At 36.5% G+C, this 22,050-nt stretch overlaps 2 protein-coding genes across 36 annotated transcripts in view; both read left to right on the forward strand.

Moving 5' to 3' along the window:
- MAP4K3 (mitogen-activated protein kinase kinase kinase kinase 3) overlaps positions 1-17,251 on the forward strand; it is a 179,354-nt gene extending 162,103 nt beyond the window's left edge. For 21 of the 34 annotated variants that reach the window (XM_081483181.1, XM_081483190.1, XM_081483170.1 and 18 more), the window contains 6 exons: positions 1,463-1,634; positions 5,024-5,092; positions 5,173-5,265; positions 8,541-8,611; positions 11,177-11,232; positions 11,892-13,319. In XM_081483181.1, the coding sequence (XP_081339307.1) occupies positions 1,463-1,634; positions 5,024-5,092; positions 5,173-5,265; positions 8,541-8,611; positions 11,177-11,232; positions 11,892-11,979 (549 nt within the window). In that variant the 3' untranslated portion in view covers positions 11,980-13,319. Of the gene's footprint in view, positions 1-1,462; positions 1,635-5,023; positions 5,093-5,172; positions 5,266-8,540; positions 8,612-11,176; positions 11,233-11,891; positions 13,320-15,114; positions 15,150-16,436; positions 16,719-17,088 lie in introns of those variants that run through there. The other 13 variants (XM_081483175.1, XM_081483178.1, XM_081483179.1 and 10 more) reach the window with 5 other exon arrangements.
- Positions 17,252-17,294: 43 nt separating this feature from the next.
- Positions 17,295-22,050, forward strand: part of CDKL4 (cyclin dependent kinase like 4) — a 52,794-nt gene continuing 48,038 nt past the window's right edge. For both annotated transcript variants that reach the window (XM_081483205.1, XM_081483204.1), the window contains exon 1: positions 17,295-17,383. The gene's annotated coding sequence lies outside the window, so the exon portion shown is untranslated. The remainder of the gene's footprint in view (positions 17,384-22,050) is intronic.

The raw sequence follows: 22,050 nt of genomic DNA on the forward strand, positions 1-22,050 counted from the left end.
TAGCCCCATTTCACCTGTTTACTTTCTCTATAATTTATTTTCTTTAGAATTTATAAGTAAGCTACAGAATTTAAAAATATATCAAATTTCAGTAGCTTTTAAAGATACTAACAGTAGCCATTGGGAAATATAATGAAAACAGCCCATTTATAGAAGCAACAAAAATAAATTATATTAAAAGTAGACGTAATAAAATATGTGTAAGACTCATATATTTTTTAAAAACCATTTTATTGTAAGGAATAACATTGCTAACACCCCAGAGCTCCTCATGGCACCACCCTCCTACAAATCAGCTCCCTTATTTTCCATTTTTACCATTGTTAGCACATAGCCCTAAACATTAGCATTAATTTTACCTGATGTTTCAACAGTATGGAAGTGGAATCATATTCATTTGGGTCTGACTTCTTTTGTGCAACATTGTATTTGTGTACTTGTTGGATATAGCCATAGTTTGTTCATTTTGATTGCACTCTAATTTCTGATTGTGTGAAACTGTCATCATTTTATCTGTTTTAGGCCTTTGGGTTACTTCTAGTTTTTATATTATTCTTCGCAATGAAGCTTTTGTGTACTTTTGCATATGTCTCCTATGTGCGTGTATAGTCATGTTCTGTAGGAACATGAGGAGTGTTATATTATAATGAGGAGTGTTATTTCAGGGTTCTAAGAGATGCATATCTTTGGCAGTAATAAGTGATGTAATTAACCACTGTGGTCGTCCCAGTTTGTTCTGCCACCATCAGTGTTGTGAGCATTTGTCTGCTTTTCTCTGAGTAACCCTTATTATTCTCGTTCTTCTGGTGGGTGTGTATAGTTATCTTGGTTTTATTCCCTGATTACTAACAAAGTGAATGTGTTCTGTTTTTCCAGAGTTTCAGAATGTGAATTTAGTCTCTTTGTAGTAAAATAAAAATAATTTTAAACTTAGGTATAGTGAAAATCAGTTGCATTATAACTAAGTTAATTTATTAAATAGAATCGGCTAATTTCTTTTGTGGGTTTTTTTTTTTTTTTTTTTCCTGTCCACACTTATAAGAGGAATGTCTCTTGCTAACTAGCATTTCAGTCTTCTCACCCCTGTTTGCTCAGCTGGATAAGAAGGCAGAAGAGTATTACTGAAGTGCAGTGTCCAATTAGGAAACAAGAGACTCGACCTCAAAGGGTGGAGGTGGGGGGACTCTCAGACCAGCCGTGCAATTGCTGGATCTGTTTCCAATTCTGATGCTAAAATGTGTGGTATTTAACTTAAAAATTACAGTGCTTAACCTAAAATCTTTATAAGATGCTTCATATTTTGGATTTTTCTGCATACCCTGAGTTTCTGTGAGAAGAAGCAGTCTTTATAGTAGAGAGTACTCTGTTATGTGTTTTCATAAAACTAAACATTCTTAATGGCATTCCCATGAAATTATTTGGCTTTTGTTTTCCTTTTTTAATATATTTTGTTTTTTTCTAGCACATAGATTTTCCTATACCATGTCCACTTAGAATGTTTGAAATGCTGGTGGTTCCTGAGCAGGAGTACCCTTTAGTCTGTGTTGGTGTCAGTAAAGGGAGAGACTTCAACCAGGTGGTTCGATTTGAAACAGTCAATCCAAATTCTACCTCTTCGTGGTTTACAGAATCAGGTTTGTGGTTTTTATTTCATTATTAAGGCCAGTACATAGACTGGTTTTATAAGTAATAACTTTATTATATCTTTCATCAGGCAAGTACAATGCATAAAAATCCAGTCTTGAGTAACTTATTGAACTGGAAAAAGACAAGATGACTTGCTTTGAAATAGCTAATTTGTTTGACACATTTAAAACATTCTGGTGGCTCCCAAACTTGAGTGTGTGTCAGAATCACTTGACTGGGTCCCACTCGCAAGTTTTTCATTCAGTAGGTCTGGTTGGGACCTGAGAATTTTCACTGCGTAAGTTCCCAGGATGTTGACGAAGTTAATACAGGGACCACACGTGGCGAACCACACATATATATACAAACCTTGTTGTAGTGCAAGTCGTATCCGACTGTTTGCGACCCTGTGAACTGCAGCACACCAGCCTTCTCTGCCCGTCGCTAACTCCCAGAGCTTGCTCAAACTCATGTCCATTGAGTCAGTGATGCCATCCAACCATCTCATCCTGTCGCCCCTTCTCCTCTTGCCTTCAGTTTTTCCCAGCATCAGGGTCTTTTCTAATGAGTCAGCTCTTTGCATCAGGTGGCCAAAGTATTGGAGCTTCAGCATCACTCCTTCCAATGAGTATTCAGGGTTGATTTCCTTTAGGATGGACTGATTTGATCTCCTTGCTGTCCAAGGTACTCTCAAGATTCTCCTCCAGCACCACAGTTCAAAAGCATCAATTCTTTGGCACTCAGCCTTCTTTGTGGTCCAACTCTCACATTCATACATGACTGCTGGAAAAACCATAGCTTTGACTATATGGACCTTTGTCAGCAAAATGATGTCTCTGCTTTTTAAAACACTGTCTAGATTTGACACAGCTATTCTTCCAAGGAGCAAGCATCTTTTAATTTCGTGGCTGCAGTCACTGTCCACATTGATTTTGGAATCCAAGAAAATGAAATCTGACACTATTTGCACATTTTACCCATCTATTTGCCATAAAGTAATAGGACCATATGCCATGATCTTAGTTTTTTGAATTTTGAGTTTTAAGCCAGCTTTTTTACTCTGCTTTTTCACCTTCATCAAGAGGCTAATAGAAAAGCTGATTTATATAAAAAGGAAAAGTTGCATTAAGTATATTTTCCAGTGTATTTTTGTAATTGATACACAGGTACTACTTGGTAATTTTAATAAATATTTTTAATGATTTGTAATTAGGATACAAATTATTGAGTAAATAGTAAAGCACCTCCAAAGTGTTTGAGGGTGCTTGAAAATAATTATTTTATATAATTTATTTCCTAAATTTTGATCTACATTGCCCAGTTGTAGCAGATTCTTCCTTCATAGCTTGTACCTTAGGAAATAATATCTCCAATTAATGAGTTTTTTACAGAAATGTGATGATAGTTTGAAACCCTCGGTTGCATTGTTGCAATCCATACAGGTTGGCAAAACTTGGGTTTTGTGGTAAATAAATCTGATTAAACTGCTACACTTAAAAAAAAAAAAAATGACCCAAAAGGTCTTTTTATCTTTGTTTTTAAAACACTATGTTTGTTATGAAGCTCCTTTTGTGTTTTTGCCTAAAAAATGACATTGTACAATGTTTTGCTGTAAAATAGGCATGGCCATTTTTGAAGGTAATTTTTAAAGGTCTTGCAAAGGCCCTTTGCTCAGAGTCTTTGGCAACTTAGAGAAGTGTTAAAGAACTAACTTGCCAATAAATATTGATGAGTCAGGAGTTTGTTGGAAGCCTGAAAGAGAGTTCACAAAAGGAAAAAAATTAAAGAGCCTGAGGTTTTTGGCATTGAAAAAACAAATGATCACACATTTAGACACATTCAACAGAAGTCTAAAGACAATCTCATGGCTACTGAAGCCCAGGGAACTTGGAACAGCTTTCCATTGAAGGAAAGCATGGTCAGCCCTTGGCAACATTATGTGGCTTCTCTTTGGCTTCCTCAAATTCTCTTGTTAAATTCTCTCTTTAGACAGTATCTACCCTTTTAGACACGGGGTTAACTCCTCCTGCTTTCTAATTTCTTCCCTTCTATTGTTGGTTGACTAATATTTTATTTAGTGAATTTCAGTTGTCTTATTTCTCCCAACCATTTTAATTTTAAATCCTTTTCTCCTACTTGTTTAATGAAGGGCTTCTCATTTCCTGACACAAGAGTTTTGTAACTTCCGTCCCAAGAACTTTTGATTGCTTATCTTAGCGTAATGAAATCCCTTTGTTAGAAGTTAAATACAACAGATATAATTTATTTCTGATTTTGAGATGATGAGGTTGAGTAAGAGGGAGAAAGTATGTTTAAGGTTTTGTATGAGCTGAAATTATAAGCTGTGGTTTCCCAAACTCTGCTGCATAGTAGAATCCACTTGAGAAAATTTTAACACTCTAGATACATCAAGTCACACACACATACCCCCATTTAAATAAGAATATCTGGAGGTGGCAGCTGGACATCAGTAGACCTCCAGATGACTTCAGTGTTTGGGAACTAATTGTTATAAGCAACTTGTAAATCTCATTTTCCTGGCTTTCTATCTAGTAATGCTAGACTGGCTTCTTGACTAATTTTCACCAAATGTGTAAGAGTTACAAAGATCTGGTTGGCCTGATTTACAGGAGGCCTGTTCCATATCTTTCCAACCCTGGCTAGTCACAGAATATGTGTGAAAGTCTGAAATACAGCCACCTTTGGATTTATTAAGATTCTAAATACTATGGGAAGTAAAAAACTAGACTGCAGACTAGACTTCAGAACCACTCTCCAGAAGCAAAGACCTATAGCTCAACAGTTTTAGCTTTGATATTCATACAAAGTTTGGGATATCTTACTTCTCACTTCCTGGAAAACTAAGTCATTTAAATATTTTAGGTTTGTTAGAACTTGGATAAATCATTATTATAAAAATAATGCCTCTGCATTTTTATGGTGCTTCATACTTCTCAAAATATGTCAGTATTTTTTTTTAACTCATTTGTATTCAAAGTGATTAACTCTCTGATTCATTCATTCAGTAAATATTTATTGCATGTGCTAGGCACCACATATAATGATGTATGAAGCACAACCCTTGGCCTTCTGAGGTTAAAGTCCAAAAGTAATCATTGCCATAATATAGAAGATTGGACTCCTAATCTCACATATAAATAGGATAGTGGCATCACCAGTAGTAATGACAATAGCTAACCCTCTGTTAAGTACTCAGCTTAGCTCTTGTATCAAAGTTTGAACCAAAATCTATCTTAAGTCAACCACTGCATGTGTATGACTAAAAATTATATATCTATTTCAAATTCAGTTATATTCAGAATTCTTTTTTTTTTAATGTCTCTGTGCTTTAAATATTACTGTTTTCTGTAAGTTTTATCATTTGTTTGTATTGTAGATACCCCACAGACAAGTGTTACTCACGTAACGCAGCTGGAGAGAGATACCATTCTTGTATGCTTGGACTGTAAGTTTTTATTTATGAATATCTTTATCTTAATAAGTTTTCTTTTATCTTAGTTTCTAAGTGACTTTTTTCTCTTATAGGTTGTATAAAAATAGTAAATCTCCAAGGAAGATTAAAATCTAGCCGAAAATTATCATCCGAACTCACCTTTGATTTCCAGATTGAATCAATAGGTAAGTCAGAGTTTTGTGTTTCTTGTTTGATTGCATTATCAGCTGCTTAAAATAATTTGTCCAACAGTTATTTGAAATTATAAAATAAATTACTAAAAAAAATTAATAAATTACTAAGGACTCATTTTTTAAAATATAGGATATAATGAATATGAGGTATCAGTCTTTGCTTTTACATATTCCCTAAAATAGTTTAACAATTTTGATATAATCGGTAAATAATATTGTCTTTCCTACAGATTGGGCATTTTCAAAATAAATAATTAAATACTGTTGTTCATAATCTAGTTATGAATTTCCATTTTCTCCAGCCTCCTGTAGAGTTTCCCAATAAGTGCTTTAAAATTTAGTATAATCTATTATTTTTGCTGTTGTATCTATTGATCACAGATCCTTAAGTATATGGAATTTCCTTCTTGCTATTTTTATAGTATGCTTGATAAGAATTTTTTCTTAGAGAATCAGTATTCTAAAATAATTGCATTCAGGAAAAATAAGATAAAATGACCATAATAGAGAGAATGCTGTTGAATATGAATGGCAGTTAATGGCTGTACACTGGTTTTTCTGGTGTCCTTTATCAGTAAAGATCCTTGCATGTATATGCATTAGCAGAAGGTAAGGGCCAAGGGCAGATAGTTCATTTGTCTTATTCTTGATCCTATTTTTAATCTTTCTCCCAATTAGAATGCCTCTCTCCAACAAGCAGACACAGATGATAAGTCAGTTTTGAGGGACATCTGCTCAAAATGTTCAAATGGAATCCATACTTAAAAACATGTGGCCAGGTCAAAAAAAAAAGACAAAGAACAGAAACAAAGTGAGATGCCCTCCTGAGTGGTAAAGAAAACTAGTGGTGTCCCACAGAAGACGGGGAGGCAGAGCCAGGCATGTTGTTTGAAGCACCTATTAATTAAGACTCCCACAAAAGGCCTGGTGGCTTTATAGGAGACTTTTATCCACTATTAAAAGAAGGAATAGTCCCTGTCCTATATACAAACTGCTTCAGACTGTAGACAAGAAAGGAATGCAAAATAAATCAGTAACACTCAATTCAGTCGCTCAGTCATGTCCAACTCTTTGTGACCCCAAGGACTACAGCACACAAGGCTTCCCTGTCCATCACCAACTCCCAGAGCTTGCTGAAACTCATTTAGCACTGTTGATAGTGAAATCGATTAAATTATACAGAAAACAAAATTCCCGAATCTCATGAAAACAGATTTTGGAAAATTTATCTAAAAGACTAGCAAATAGAATTCCATATCATCAAATAGTAGACTTTATCTCAGAAAAGCAAAGGTAGTTCAGCAGCAGAAAATTTATTTATGTATAGCACATTGAAAGCAAAAAGTTACATAACTCTTCAGTAGATGCAAAAAAAGCATTCGGTAAAATCTAAGTCATTCTTGGTTTTTTAAAAAGACAACTTTTTAGAAATTAGCAGTAGAAGGAAATGTCCTTCATCTAGTACAACCTATTAAAAATATCGTTTAATGGTTAAACTGATGCCCATTAAATTAGATAATCAGATAAGGAGGGTTTGCTATCATATTACAACCCAGTCTCCAGTCTCATTAGACTATGAAAAGGGAGCTATGAGGATTAGAAAGAAATAAGCAAAATATCCTTTTTTGCTGATGGTATGATTATCTACTAGAATATACAACTCTAAACTATTAGAACCAATAAGAAAGTTCAGAATTGCTAGATATGAATAACATAGATGGATAGCTTTCTGACATGCCAGTAAGATGCATAGGAATAAATGTAGTCAAACATGTGGAAGATCATTATCTAGGAAATTCCAAGTTATCTTTTAAAAGCATAAAAGAAGATTTGAACAAATGAACTGCACCGTGTTGATGTATAGGAAGACTGAATATAGGAAAGATGTTAGTTCACTAATTAATCCACACATGCAATGCATTTGCAGTAAAAAAAAACCCCAGTAAGGTATTCTTGTGCCGCTTGATAAGCTGATCTTAAAATTCATAAGGATAAGCCAAAGGCCAAGAATAGTAAAATAAATTTTGATGAACACTTGCCCTGCTTGATACTGAAACTTACTATGAAGCCATAGTGATTAAGAGAGTGTGGGATCAACACAGGGATAAATGGAAGAAGGGAACAGAAGGCTCAGAAGTAGACCTACATGTAATTGGATATTTACATCATATGTCAGTGGGGACGTGATGTTCGGTTCAACAAATGATGCCAGTACAATTCGTTATCTCCAGGAAACAAATTAAGATTCTTCACTGGATATACATCAAAATATGTATTAAATATTTAAATACAGAAACCAAAACTAGAATTTTTAGAAGGCACATAGCCCAGTAATTCTATTTCTAGATATCCACTCCAGAGACAGTTTTGCGCATGTATGTAGGGAGAGGTACAAGAACGTTTAGGGCTTCCCAGATGGTGCTAGTGGTAAAGAACCTGCCTGCCAGTGCAGGAAATATAAGAGACATGGGTTCAATCCCTGGGTTGGAAAGACCCCCTGGGGGAGGGCATGGCATCTCACTCCAGTATTCTTGCCTGGAGAATCCGATGGACAGAGGAGCCTGGCAGGCTATAATCCATAGGGTCTCCCAGAGTCGGACACAACTGAAATGGCTTATTAAGCACACATGCACAAGAATGTTTATTGCAGCATTGTTTGTAATAACAAAAAAGAAACATCATTTGGTTCCTCACACTAAACATATGAAAGTTAGAAACATCGAATATAAAGTTCACTGATCATGGGAACTCACTGTGTTCTAATGGTAAAAATATGCATGAGAACAACAGATACCAAATACATAAGGTGGTTATCTTGGGGAGGGAAGAAGGAAGGGTTAGAATGGAACTAGAGGAGGAGTATATAGGGATGCTGGCAGTATTCATTTTTATTTAAAACAAAGAACAAATAACGGGAAGATGTTAGGATTCAAGTGTTGAATGGTAGATACATGTGTTTTTATGTCATTCTTCTATTTTTCTATATGTTTCAAATATTTTCGCAAAACAAAACTTCCTAAAGCAAAAAACATTTTCAGTGAATTTTCTTTTTCTTACCAAAAATATGAGTCAGTTCAATAAAGTATTTATGCTGTTTAGTTTATACTATGTAGTATGTGGTGTGGTAAAGATGCCATTATAAATCTGGAATGACTCACAGCTATTAATTGAAATATTGTTATTCAGGGTAGAAAGAGGGGTGAAATGATGCTTATTGGTTGAACTTTTGTACTATTAACAATAACTGAGCTGTTCTTGCCTGTTAGTTTGCCTACAAGACAGTGTGCTAGCTTTCTGGAAACATGGAATGCAAGGTAGAAGCTTTAGATCTAATGAGGTAAGTGATCTTTTTAAAAATTACAACCATTAAATAGTCCTGAAACATTGGCAAATTCTACATCACAGAGTTTTCTTTAACTTTGGAAAATTCCTGATTGGTGCAACGAAATGTTACATTTTCTGTATTCAATTTAGTGATAAAATCAAGAGCACATACTTGATAGCCCCCTCTCTCTGTCCATTAAGTCAAACAAGTTCAGTGCGTTATTCTGTGTCCTTCCAGATAAGCACCCTTATATTCAGAACAGGAGCTTCCTAAATACTGCTAAAAGTGAGCCAGCTCTGATATTCTTTCAACTTTCCCAGACCATCACCTGGAGCAAGAGTGCAGGTGCAGGCTGGCTCTGTCCCCGAAGCACCTTTTCTACTTTGTATTTCAGAAAAATGACCAGTGTAGGCTCCAAGTAAAGGGTTCCCCTGGAAGTCAACTTGCCTTCTATTTCTGGTACCCTTATCTCATTATCCTTCCTTCCTTCATTTAACTCCAAGTCATATGACGTATTCAATTCAGTTCATCATTTATGCCAGAAAGTGCTGGGGTTATAGCATGAGCAAGACGTGGTACTTGTCCCTTAAGATATTACGGGCAAGTAAAATCATCCTGAGTTCTTTCAGTAACCCCACGCCAGTCTCAATAGTATAACTTCTACTTGAGCATTGGAGGGAAAGGAAAACATTAGGTGCCTTGAGTAAGAAAATAGTTTATTTGTGTTTTAAACTGTTAGCATTAAGCTCGGAGCATTTCTTCTGACCAGTAAACGGTACTGGTAGAATGATCATGAGTGTGGGTTTCAGAGAAGATCCTGGGTTCAGTCTCAGTTTTCCTCTTCAGTAACTGTGTGACCTTGGCACTTCACTTCCCTTCTCTTTGCCTGTATTTTTTCACCTGTGAATTGAGGATAACAGTCTAGTACTCACCTCATAGGGTTGCTAAGATTAAACGAAAGGAAATAAGTAATGTGCTTGGCATAATGCCTAGCCTATAGTAAGTATTCAAGAAAGGTGGCTGCCAGTATGTTTCTAGGAGTTATTCCCACAAGAGGACTCACGTCTCGGGAAGATTTTTTTTAATCACCTGAGGGAATAGAACCTAGAGATAAGAATAGTCAACAGCTAATAAACACCAGACGGAGAAAGAAAAGCATTGTAGGCTGGATAGAAGAGAATGGTTTAAAAAAAACTAGTTTTTCCCAAAATATCCTGAGGTACTTTTTCAGACCAGTTCAGTTCAGTTCAGTTCAGTTCAGTCGCTCAGTCACGTCTGACTCTTTGTGACCCCATGAACCGCAGTATGCCAGGCCTCCCTGTCCATCACCAACTCCCAGAGTCTACCCAAACCCATGCCCATCAAGTCAGTGATGCCATCCAGCCATCTCATCCTCTGTTGTCCCCTTCTCCTCCTGCCCCCAATCCTTCCCAGCATCAGGATCTTTTCCAATGAGTCAACTCTTCACACGAGGTGGCCAAAGTATTGGAGTTTCAGCTTCAACATCAGTCCTTCCAATGAACACCCAGGACTGATCTCCTTTAGGGTGATCTAAAAGACTACTTAGATACCCCTTACTAAATACAACCCCTCCAAAAATAGTCTGCCTTTAAGTAGGCAAATCCCAAAACCCATTGACAATCAGTGATGATGAACTGCTACTATTGAAGTGAGCCTGTTAGATCCTTCAGGCATGCTGAGTTACAAAAGAAGTCAAGAATCACTGCTGTTTCCAGAATAATTTTATTTTCAAAATCAAATTGTTTTTTTCAGCCTACCAGATTTTGGGGAGAGGCTACTGCCATTATAATTGGGAATGTTTTGCATTTAATAAGCAGTAAACAGTGGGTTTATCTTTCTCCTGTAGACTTATTCTCAACTCCCCAACTGGTACTTGGTCACACTGAGGACTTCTTTAAAGATATATGCCATCAGAAAATACTATTTCAGGAGACTAGGAAAGAAATGGGAAAGAAAATTATTATCTACTGAGCATTTCCTTAACTAGGCATTAAACCCACTAATACTTAAAAGAATATTCAAGATACCACTGAAAGGTAGATACTGTCTATCCCTTTTGGCAGAAGATAAACCACTTCCAACAAGTTACATACCTTTTGCAGTTGTCACAACTGGAAGGTGGGAGAACTGGGATTGAAACTGGGGTCATGAGTTTGTCCCATCACACTACACTGCAGCCTTTTAAGTGAAAGGACCAGATACAAGTGCCTTACTGCTGCGAGAGCCTTGCTGTTAGCATTAGGGTAACTGATAAGAGGCTTCTGATAAATAAAATGGACTAAGTGCTTTGCTTTTAAATTTTTCCCTGGGAGCCTATATTCCAGGGAAATGGTTTACTACTCTCATGTTTTATGATTGACTCAAAATCAGCCATATTTTTCCTAAACTAACAAATGGACATACCTGTGCGCTGACTTAAGAAAGTTAATGGTCATACAGGGGTTCCGTTTCCATCTTAGGAATTATATTTCTTTTCTATAGAGTTATAAATTAAATGCCCATATAAAATTCTGTATCTTTCATTTCAGTAGTTAAATTGGTATTTTCATTGAACAGGTAACGCAAGAAATTTCAGATAGCACAAGAATTTTCAGACTACTTGGATCTGACAGGTAGGAAAAGTGGTTGTATTAAATACATAGTTCTAAACATGCTTTATAAATCCAGCATAAAACTAGTTTCTTTTTCAAGAGAATTGGAATTTCTGCAGTAATATATTCAATATTATATTTTTCATGCTATAAGTATTCACAGAAAGTTATGAAGCCTTTGACAATGAGCCTGATCTTCCAAGTAACAGGAATACATAGATGTTGTCAGTACTAGTTTTGCATTAAACATAATATCTCAAATATGATTTACAACACAAGAAAGAGGAAATACCATATGCTAGCAAACAGAAAAGGTTTTAGTTATAGTACCAAATAGGATTTGGGGTTCTATTTTGATTTATTTTCTGACTCTTGAACTACACATTGTTTTTAGAATTCATAATAAGAATTAAGTTCCCCCTACTTATTCCTAGTTATAGGTTTTAGCCCCTCTGGCTCTTAGAACAACACTGGCTTAGAAGAGTGTGGTAGGCAGCGAAATTACTTCCCAGAGCTAGAACTGCCTCTTTAATCATAGTGATTTGCAAATGATTTCTGCCCACATAGCAAATAAGCAGCATTTATTAGAGGCATATAATGAAGAAGCAGTGGAAAAATTTTCTGGTAACATTTAACGTTGTTTTGTTATGTGTTTTTTATGTGTTTGTTTACTATTTTAGGGTCGTGGTTTTGGAAAGTAGGCCAACCGATAACCCCACAGCAAATAGCAATTTATACATCCTGGCGGGTCATGAAAACAGTTACTGAGAAATGTGCTTTGACAGTTAACTATAGAAAGAAAGAACACTACCACTGCAACATTAATGGACGCTTGAAGCTGTACAAAAGCGCAGTTACCTGGCTTCAGTTACTTGTAATTTATTGTGGCATGAGACAAGATGGGGCAGTTTTTTGTTTTAAGTGGTATGGATATATTTAGCATATTGAACCACACAAGTGCTTAATTCATTGTTATGTAATCTTTGTACATATAGGCAGTATTTTTCTGTGAAACTTCATATTGCTGAAGACACACACTAAGAATTTATGTAGATAATGTACTTTTATGAGATGTACAAGTAAGTGTCTTATCTGTACAGATGTAAATGTTGAAAATGCAATTGGGATTAATATTTTAAGAATTCTTTAGTATATTCTTGGGTGTGGCTATATTACAAAATGGGATGCTGGCAATGAAACCGTACCTTTAACACTATTGTTTTTTTATTATATGTAATTTAGTAATATGAAGATAAATCTTGTAACTTTTAAAATTGTAATGGAGGCTGTAATCATTTTATAATCGTTTTTAATTTTAATGCAAGTACACTGGTGTGTTTATATTTGCACAAAGTATTGATATGTGATGTATTAAGTCACAAAAGTAAGCTGTGACATTGTCAATATGCATTTGGCTCCACAACATCTTTTTTAAATGTATTTGGATTGTTTTTATGTGAAACGAACCAATTAACCCCTTGTTGTAGTAACTGGTCTTTTTTATATTTCAGCAGAATCCTATAAGATCGCTTGTCTCTGCTTAAAAACAATACCTTTGAAAAATTTTTGAATCACAGAATAGCGGTACCGTGATGTAGCACTGCAGTTTGTCTGAGTTATAATATGCACAGAGTATGTTAGCATCATCAAAGAGTCCGCACTAAACATTTCATATAATCACTTTGAAGAACTATAACATTCCATAGAGTGAATCAGTTCAAATTTCTAGTGGAATTTTTACTTTTGTTGACCTTATTTTATGATCATTTTCATGTTTCTTTTGATTTAGAGTATTAACACTTGGCCAAAATAATTTAGTTACTACCTCATATAAACAATATAATGGTTACTACACATCACAGGAAGTTAGTTTTGGTTAAAGTCATTTTTGATTGCTTTTTTCCCAGTGGAATATGTATATACCAAGTTTTAGAAAAATGTACACTTTTGGCTCTTTTTTGGTATATGTTCTTTATATTTTAATGTGAGTATATACACAAAGAACAAACTAAATTGTGATTTATGGTCTTCATTTATTTTAATTGACAATGCTTTTAAATATGTTCCTGATTGTACATAGTGTAAAATAAATATGTTTTTTAACATGCTGTTGTATAGTAGCTTGTCATCTGGCTTAATCTGTATATAGTAAGATTAAAACATATGAAGGAGAAAACTGTTTTTAATTACTCTGCATTAAATCCTTAAGTAAGCATTGTGATCCTTCAGATCTTGATATTTTTATTTGATCTGTCATCTAAATTTCATAAAGGAGTAATATTCTTACACTTGCAGGCTCTTCAACTTTCTGATCAGGAAAATCACAACATTCATAATTTTTTAGTTGGAGGAGAAGTCAGCAAACTGCATTCCTGAGCCAAATCCTGCTTAATGCCTGTTTTTATAAATGAAATTTACTAGGACAAATACATTTACATGTTGTCTATAGCTGCTTTCACAAAAAAAAAAAGTTTTCCCCAAAAAAGTGCATGACCCGCAGAGCCTAAGATATTTACCATCTGACCATTTATAGAAAGAATTTGCTGACTCCTGGTTAGAGAAAGCAAAGGAGAATGCTGGGGAATGCAGTTCTGAAGGCAAGGAGGGCAAAGTTAGATGTAGGAGAAACAAGTTGGGGACTGAGAGGTGACATTTCAACTATTGTTAATGCTTCTGCCTGTTATTATGACCTTGGATAATTTCCTTGACTCCAGAACAGTTTCCTTATCTAAAACTGACTTCTAAATCATACAGATGTTAAAAATCATAGCAGTTGTGTATATTTATCACTTTGCCCAAAGACATTGTGACTAATCTTAGCATTAATAATAATGTTTTAAGGCTTCTTGATGGCTCAGACGTTAAAGAAATGCAGGGAAACCCAAGTTTGATTCCTAGGTCAGGAAGACCCCCTAGAAAAGGGAATGGCAACCTACTCCAGTATTTTTGCCTGGGAAATCCCATGAACAGAGGAGCGTGGTGGGCTATAGTCCACAGAGTCACTAAGAATCGGACACGACTGAGCAACTAACACAGTGACTGTTTTAAAAACAGATCTTTATCAGTATAACATGATCATCAGTTTGTCAAAAAACAGATTTCATGGAAAAGATTTTTAAGAAATCAATATTCTGTCCTTGGCATTTATTGATCAGGTTGTTGATCCTTTTCCTGGGCCACGTATTTCTAGTTTCTAAATCCTGTAAATTATATAAAGGGCCACATCTCAAAAAATGTAACCTTCACATTTAACTGTCAAGCATTTCAAAATATTTCCAGGAGATAAAGTATATAACTGGTTGTGTGTTACACACGGGCTTTTTAAAACTATAGACCTCTGGAATCAGTCTTTGAGGGAAGGGCTCAGTAACCATGTTTTTATAAAGTTGTACAAATGACTCTGATGTGCAGTGCTTCATGAGAACCACTGGCCTGATGTTGAACTTAAATCAGTGTTTCTGAATGTGATCCAAGTATCACTTGACTGAGAAAGAATAATCAGTGGTGACACTCAAGAATGCGAATTTGAGGGCTCCACCTACCAACTTTTGATTGAGAATCTTTATTTAGTAAACAGGAAGAGAGTCACTAACTGAAATGTTGGGAAAGATTTGATTTCATTGAAGTTCAGAGTTATCTATCTTGTGAGCTAGTTTCTTGGACATTGGTGTTGAAAATGGTATCAATTGTTTCTAGGCCTTATTGGCATCATTCACCTTGCTACTGTGTTACTGATTTCAGTAGAGACCAGGAAATAAAGAACAGGCATCACTTTTCACCATTACTGGTGGATGAAAATGTGCTATACTAAATAGTGGGTAAACACTAAAGAGTATTACATGAGGGAATATAATAATAAGTGCCCAATGAATGTGTTTGTGCTATTCCACATATTTTCCATAGATTCTCCCATGGAAGCCCCAAAACAGCTCAATGAGGTGAGTATTGTTAATGCCATTTTACAGATAAAGAAACTAAGGCACCGAAATATTAAATAACTTGCCCAAGAATATAGCTGGGAAATAGTAGAGCTAGGATTTGAACCTAGGCACTTAGTTCAGAGTGTATACTCTCAACTACTGTGCTAAATTATGTACTACACAGAATATATGCAGTATATCCACTACCCACTATCCACTAAACTCTAGCCATTTCTGCCCTGAAAATTCTCTAGGAATTGGATTTCAGATTCTGATTTTCATGGTCTCTTTGCTGCAAAAGAAATTAACTTTCTGTCTTTTTAATTTTTCACTTTATCAAAAAAGATTTTCCTTATTCAAAGTGTTTTGTGTAATGAATAAAAGGATTTGCATATAATTGATTTTACAGTTAAACCTTATGAAACACATCTAGTCAAAACTCATTACAAAGACTTGACTTTTCAAGTTTCCTCTGGTGAGATAATTGTTTAGCCAGCAAACATTGATCATTCACAATGGGTCCAAGTGCTTTACTGACACTGGGGAGAAGATAGAAGATCATCATTCCCACTATCCCAGGAGCACATTTGGATGAATAAATAGATTTGAAGAACAATACAAAAGGCTGTGCCTAATTCTGCTTTGGGAAAAGAAAAGCCTTTATGCAGAACGTTATATATAAACCAGGTTGTTAATAGATGAGTTTATCAAGTGCAGAAAAAAATCAGGGTAGGGAGCTGTAGGCTAGACTAAGGCATATGCAAAAATGCTGCTTATTCAAGGAATAGTGATGTTAAAGACTGTTGAGCTCCGGTGTGTGGAGCAGAGTAACAAGACATGTTAACATGCTGCTGCAAAGCAGGGTTGGGCCTGTTTGTGAAGAGCTTCCTATTGAGAAAAGTAGTTCTAATAGTCAACAGTTACAGAAACTGCAGGTTAAATACCATGATGAAAATAGCCATTGGCAAAAAAAAAAAAGACTTCCCTGGCAGTCCAGTGGTTAAGACTCCATGCTTCCAATGCAGGGGTACAGGGTTTGATCCCTGATTGGGGAACTAGGATCCCACATGCTGTGTAATGTGGCCAAAAACAGAAAATGGGCATTGGGTCTGTACCAAAGGTGATGTGATCTCTTGTATCCTTACTCAGAAAATTACCTATAGAGCATGATGAGGGCAAAAATGATAGAGAAATAAATTGATACAAGCTTATATAGATTTGAGTTCAGTGGGATTATGTTTGGTCTTAAAGGCAAAGGAGGTACAAGTTTCTGGTTTTGTTTTTGTCTGTCTTTTGTTTCTAAAGATGGGCAGACATTAGAGGATATGTCTCAGCAAATGAAGGAAGTGGAGAATTGAAGATCGAGAAGAAAAAGGAAGAAGTTAACTCTGAGGGAATCAGAGAAGAATCGACATGCTAAATCTGGGCATGATGGGGGAGCACTTTACTGATGCCAAAGTGTGTATGTGCTCATTAACATAGAGTTAGTGTTTCCATGTTCATTTTGTAAACAAGAGTAGACTTTAGCAAAAATTATCTTTTTCCAGTGTTAGTACCTATGACCCCAATATAGCATTCATCACATTACTTGTTTGCTTGACTTGCTTCCCAACTGGATGGCAAACATGTCTTTCACTCTGAATCAGCCCCAAGTAACAGTAACTGCTTGCTGCATTATCAAAACAGCAGTGATGGACCGCAACGAATAGATAAAGCTACTTGTTACGGAAAAGCCTTAAATCTGCTGAGAAGCTATGTGGACACTAGGGCAGGAGCAAAGAGGAACGATTAGGAATAGAGGATCTGGCCACCTCAAAATCTGTGCCTAGGTAGGGAAACTGCCTCCTGTAACTTCAATGCTGGTATGTGCTAAATGTTAGTGCTCCTGAGGCCTGGGATAGGAACAGTACTTGGTGTGGTCGCAATGTTCTGGAAAAGTTAAAATGTTTTTCCCCAGTGCCTCCTTCAGGGCAGCTTAAAAAGGGTTCCGGGAGGAGAAACTGCTGCTTCGTCCACACTCTGCTGTGAAGGGCTGGCCCACAGGTGACCCACCGAGATGCTGAACCCAGGCCGCGGGTTTCCCTGCGGCGGGCGCCGTGGGAACCCGCTCCGGAAGCCGCCCTGCCCTGCGCGGCCTGAGCGTCCGGTTGCCCGGGAGACGCCGCGTGGGGGCCGCCTGCGCACAGCGCCCAGCGCCAGAGTCGCAGCGCCGGGGCCGCTAGAGGCTGTGTCGCCGTCGCCCCGTCCGACCCGTAAGTGCGGCGGTCGGGAGGCGAGGAGGGTCGGTGCCGGGGGCGATGGAGAGAGAAACGGGGTCTGGATGGAGGCTCCCAGAGAAGGGAAGCGGGGCGGCCTTCCCGATTGGCCTCCTCGGAGGGACAGGCAGGGATGGGCGAGGAGGGGCCGGAGGTGATGGGTGGCGCCAGCCGACTGTACGACCCACCCGGTGCGGCCCCTGGGGAAACGGAGCGGCTGTGCTTGGGGAGATCGACCCTTGACGTGGCTGACTAGCTGGACTGTCGTTAAATGTATGGTCGAGACTAGTTTAGAAGCCTGGAAATCAAGTGGATTATGCCAGACTTTCACATCTGTTATGTGTTCACATGAAATGTGAGGCTTTCAAACAAAGTTCGTTTCTTGGATTACGTGAATGATGTGGTCATTGGTTTTCTGGGGTGCTCCTAGTTAATCCTGTTGTACTGTCACGAAGACAAATTTTTAAACGGGTGTCTGTACTTTTGAAGTTCTGCGATTTGGTTTGATGTTTATAAGACAGATGGAGAATGGTTTTATAGCCCATTTTTCTGGTCAGTTTTATTAAATATAAATACATGTTTGTTGCATTGGAAACAATAACAGCGTAGCTAACTGTTAACTTTTAGCCCGTAGAATCTGTAACTTGTCTGTCCTGGTCTTGAAAGGGTCTCCTTACTCCTCTATTCGTAATGCCACGATTTACATGTTTCCTATAAACTTTTAGATGAGGAAATTAATATGTTTTTTCATTGTGGTACAATCATGGAAAATAATCTGCCTCAAGTGTTTTCTCAGTTTGTATGTGCATCCTTTTGCAAATCCTCAAGACTAAGGAAGTTAAATAGAACATTTTCAAAGAATTTAAAGATCCCCTCAAGTATCTACATGTCTGTCTCATATTCACCAGTCGGCCCAAGTCTATACCTGTTTTTGCCTTTGTTCACAGAACTTCATTAACTTTAATAGTCAAACATTTGGTAGCTTAGCCAAGAGGTATATAGGTTCAGATGGAAGGTGACTAATGGCTGAAAAATATTCTCTGTCAGATGCTTCTATTCACTGCAAATAACTGTCTCACTGTTTAATATTGATTTCCTTCCCAGGTAACAACCAAAATGTATTACTGCTTTTGTTTAAAGCAGAAAAGTACATATTTAGTGGAAAGGTTAGCAAATAAAATTACAATATGACTGCAACAGACAGGTCGAGCACCTACTGTGTGCCAGACAGTGGGCAAAGTACCTCAAGTGTAGTAAATAATGTGTTAAAAAAAAAGGAATGGGGAAGTTGTTAACTCAGTATGTGTGGAGAGAAAGGGCTTGCCTTTGGGGATCAGGCAAATGATAAGTAGAAAAGGCATTTGAGTTGAACTGCAAAAGATGAAAAGGGTTTGGGGGTCGAACCTTCCAAGCAGCGGTTAGTGTAAGCGGAGACTTTGAGACTTGACAGTGTTTGGGGAAAAATCTGAGAAGCACTGGGGGGAAGGTACATTGGGACCATTGTTGAAAGGACTGTAAATATCATACTACAGTTTGAACTGTATTCTGTGACAGTAGAAGCCATAGCCATTTTTGAGAAAGGATGATATCTGATTATATTGATGTTTAAGAAAGATGTTTTGCTGATATTGAACTAGATAGGCAGAAAAAAGTGAGTTGACACTATAGTCCCCCTATGTATAGGTTTTTAAAATAGCTCTATTTTGATATAATAATTTCAAACCTGAAAGCATAGTACAATGAACTCCTATATATTTATATCCTTTAATTGTTTACATTTTGCTCTATTTTTTATTGCTTTCTTTCTCTTTGTGTGTGTATATATATATATATGCATATTAATTTTCTGTACTGTTTGAGAGTACATTGTAGACATTCATGTCCCTTTAAACAGTTCAATGTATATTTCCTAAGAACTGGGACAGTATCTTATATAACCTCAGTAAAGATTACCAAAATCAGGAAATCTGATATCTGACCCACAATCAATATTTAGGTTTCACCAGATATCCCAGGATGATTCTTTATTGTTACGTTTTTCCCCATTCCAGAACCAAATTCCAGATCACACATCACATTTCATTTTTTGCTTGTCTTCACTCTTCCTTCAGTCTGGAACAGTACGTTGACCTTTGCCTTTTGTGACCTTGATATTTTAAGAACACAAGCCAGTTGGTTGTAGAATGGTCTTCAGTTTGGCTTTGTCTACTATTACCTCATAATTATATTCAGGTTTCCATTTTTTGGCATAAGTATCACAGAGGAGATCCTGTGTCCTTCTCAGCGGCTCATATGACCCTCCTAGAATTTCATGTAAATGGAATCGTGTGCTTCTTGTGTGTGTGGCTTTTCTCACGTAGCATTATGTTTTCTTTTTTTTAATGTTTAACACATTATAGCATGTATCAGTACTTTGTTCCTTTCTATTTTGTTTTTAATTTTTATTGTAGTGTAATTGATTTATAGTATTGTGTTAGTTTCTTTGGTCTTTTCTATTACTGGTAGTTTGAATTGAATGAAATGAATGGTATTTCATTGCATGGATACTCATTCATCAATTGATGGGCATTGGCTTGCTTTCAGTTTAGGACTCCTATGAATAATGATGCTATAAATATTTTGGAAATTCCCTGGTGGTTCAGTGGTTAGGAATTAGTGCTTTCACTTCCGGGACCTGGGTCCATCCCTGGACCCAGCCATGAGGCACATCCTTTTAATTTCTTTTACTTGACTTATTGCACTGATGAGAACTTTCAAAACAATGTTAGGTAGTGGTGGTGAAAGCAGACATCTTTTTTTCAGTCTTAGGAGAGAAGGATTAAGCATGATGCTAACTGTAGGTTTTTCACAGATGTCCTATAGGGAATTCCCTTCTAATACAGTTTGTTGAGATTTTTATCGTGAATGGATGTTGGATTTTTGTCATATCTACTGAGATGCTCACGTCCTTTGTCATATTACTCATTTTACATTACTAATTTTCAGATATTAAAGTAACTTTACATTCCTGAGATAAATCCTTTGTAGTCATGGCGTACGTCCATCTTATATGTTTCTACTAATTTTGTTGAGGATTCTTATATCTATGAGAATAATGATCTATAGTTTTCTTGTGATTTCTTTTTCTGACTTTGTATCAAGGTTAATATTGGCCTTACAGAAGGGGCTGGGAAATGTTCTTTCCTCAATTTTTTAGAACAATTTGTGAAGAGTTGATATTAATTCTTCTCAATGTTTGCTAGAGTTCATCTATGAAGCCATCTGAGCCTGGACTTTTCTTTGTAGGTAGATTTTTAATTACCAATTCAGTGTCTTTATTTTTTAAGGGTGTGATCAGATTTTCTATTTTTCCTTGAGTTAGTTTGATATTTTGTCTTTTTAGGCATTTGGTCAACCAAGGTGTCTAATGTGGTTGCCTAAAGTTGTTCGTAATATTCTCTTTTAATCTTCCTCTTCTGTAGGGTGGTTCTGATTTTGGTAATTTTTCCTTCTTTTTTCTTAGTCCATCTAGATAAAAGTCCATTAATTTTATTGACCTTTTTAAAGAGCCAGTTTTTTGTTTTACTGATTTTTTGTGATTGTTTTTCCGGTGAAGCTGGTCAGTGAGCATGCTGCTGTTCCCTTGTATGTGAATCATTTTCTCTCCCTGTTTTTGAGATGATCTCTTCATCTTTGGCTTCCAGAAGTTTGATTGTGATTTATCTAAGTATGGATCTCTTCGTGTTTATCCTACTTGGGGGTTTATTAAGCTTCTTGAATCTGTAGTTAAGTGTTTTCCATTATGTTTAGAAAGGTTTTGGCCATTATTTCTTCAAATGTAATTTTCTACCCCTTTGTCTCAGTCTCTCTTTCTGAGAAATCTCATTACATGTATACTGATACTATTGATTTTTGTTCCAGAGGTGTCTTGAGGCTCTGTTCATCTTAAGGCTTTTGTCTCTCTTTCCAACTGGTCATTTTTTATTAACCTGTTATCAGATTTACTGATTCTGTCTTCTGCCATCTCAAAGCTGCTACTGAATCCATCTAGTAAATTTTTCATTTCAGTTATATCTTTTGACCCTAAAATTCCCATTTGGTTCTTTTTTATGCTTTTCATTCTTCTGTGGAGATTCTCTGTTTATCTGAGTCATTGTTTTCATATTCTTCTTTCATTATTTAAATTACTTGAACATATTTATAATAGCTGATTTTGAAGTCTTTGTCAGCAAAATCCACCCACTCAGAATTCATTTTTATTGACTTCTTCTCTGAGTATAGGGCACACTTTCCCTTTTCTTAGCATGCTGAATAATTTTTTTTATTGAAAACTGGATATTTTAGATAAATATTATCCAGAAATTCTGGATTCTGATTCTCTCCCCTGGGTTTGTTTTTTTTTTAATGGGTTGATTTTTGTTTTTGCATTCTGCGGGTATTCCAGAGTCCATCTCCTCCCATATGTGTGGCTGCTAATGTTTCTATTCAGTGTGTTAATTTTTCAGCATGGCTTTCTAGAAGTCACCACTGTCTTGCAGAGCTTAGTGGTCACCAATAATTTGGGCAGTGGTGGTACTCAGACATCTCTAGCCATAAGTCTTTCACTGCTTCTAGGAGATCAGTCTGTGGGTTGGAGAGAGGATTCAAAATTCAATCAGTCCTCCAACCTACCAAGCTTTAACTTT

Source organism: Giraffa tippelskirchi, chromosome 4 (genome assembly GCF_054371585.1).
Source record: "Giraffa tippelskirchi isolate mGirTip1 chromosome 4, T2T-mGirTip1v1.2.pri, whole genome shotgun sequence".
Classification (NCBI taxonomy): domain Eukaryota; kingdom Metazoa; phylum Chordata; class Mammalia; order Artiodactyla; family Giraffidae; genus Giraffa; species Giraffa tippelskirchi.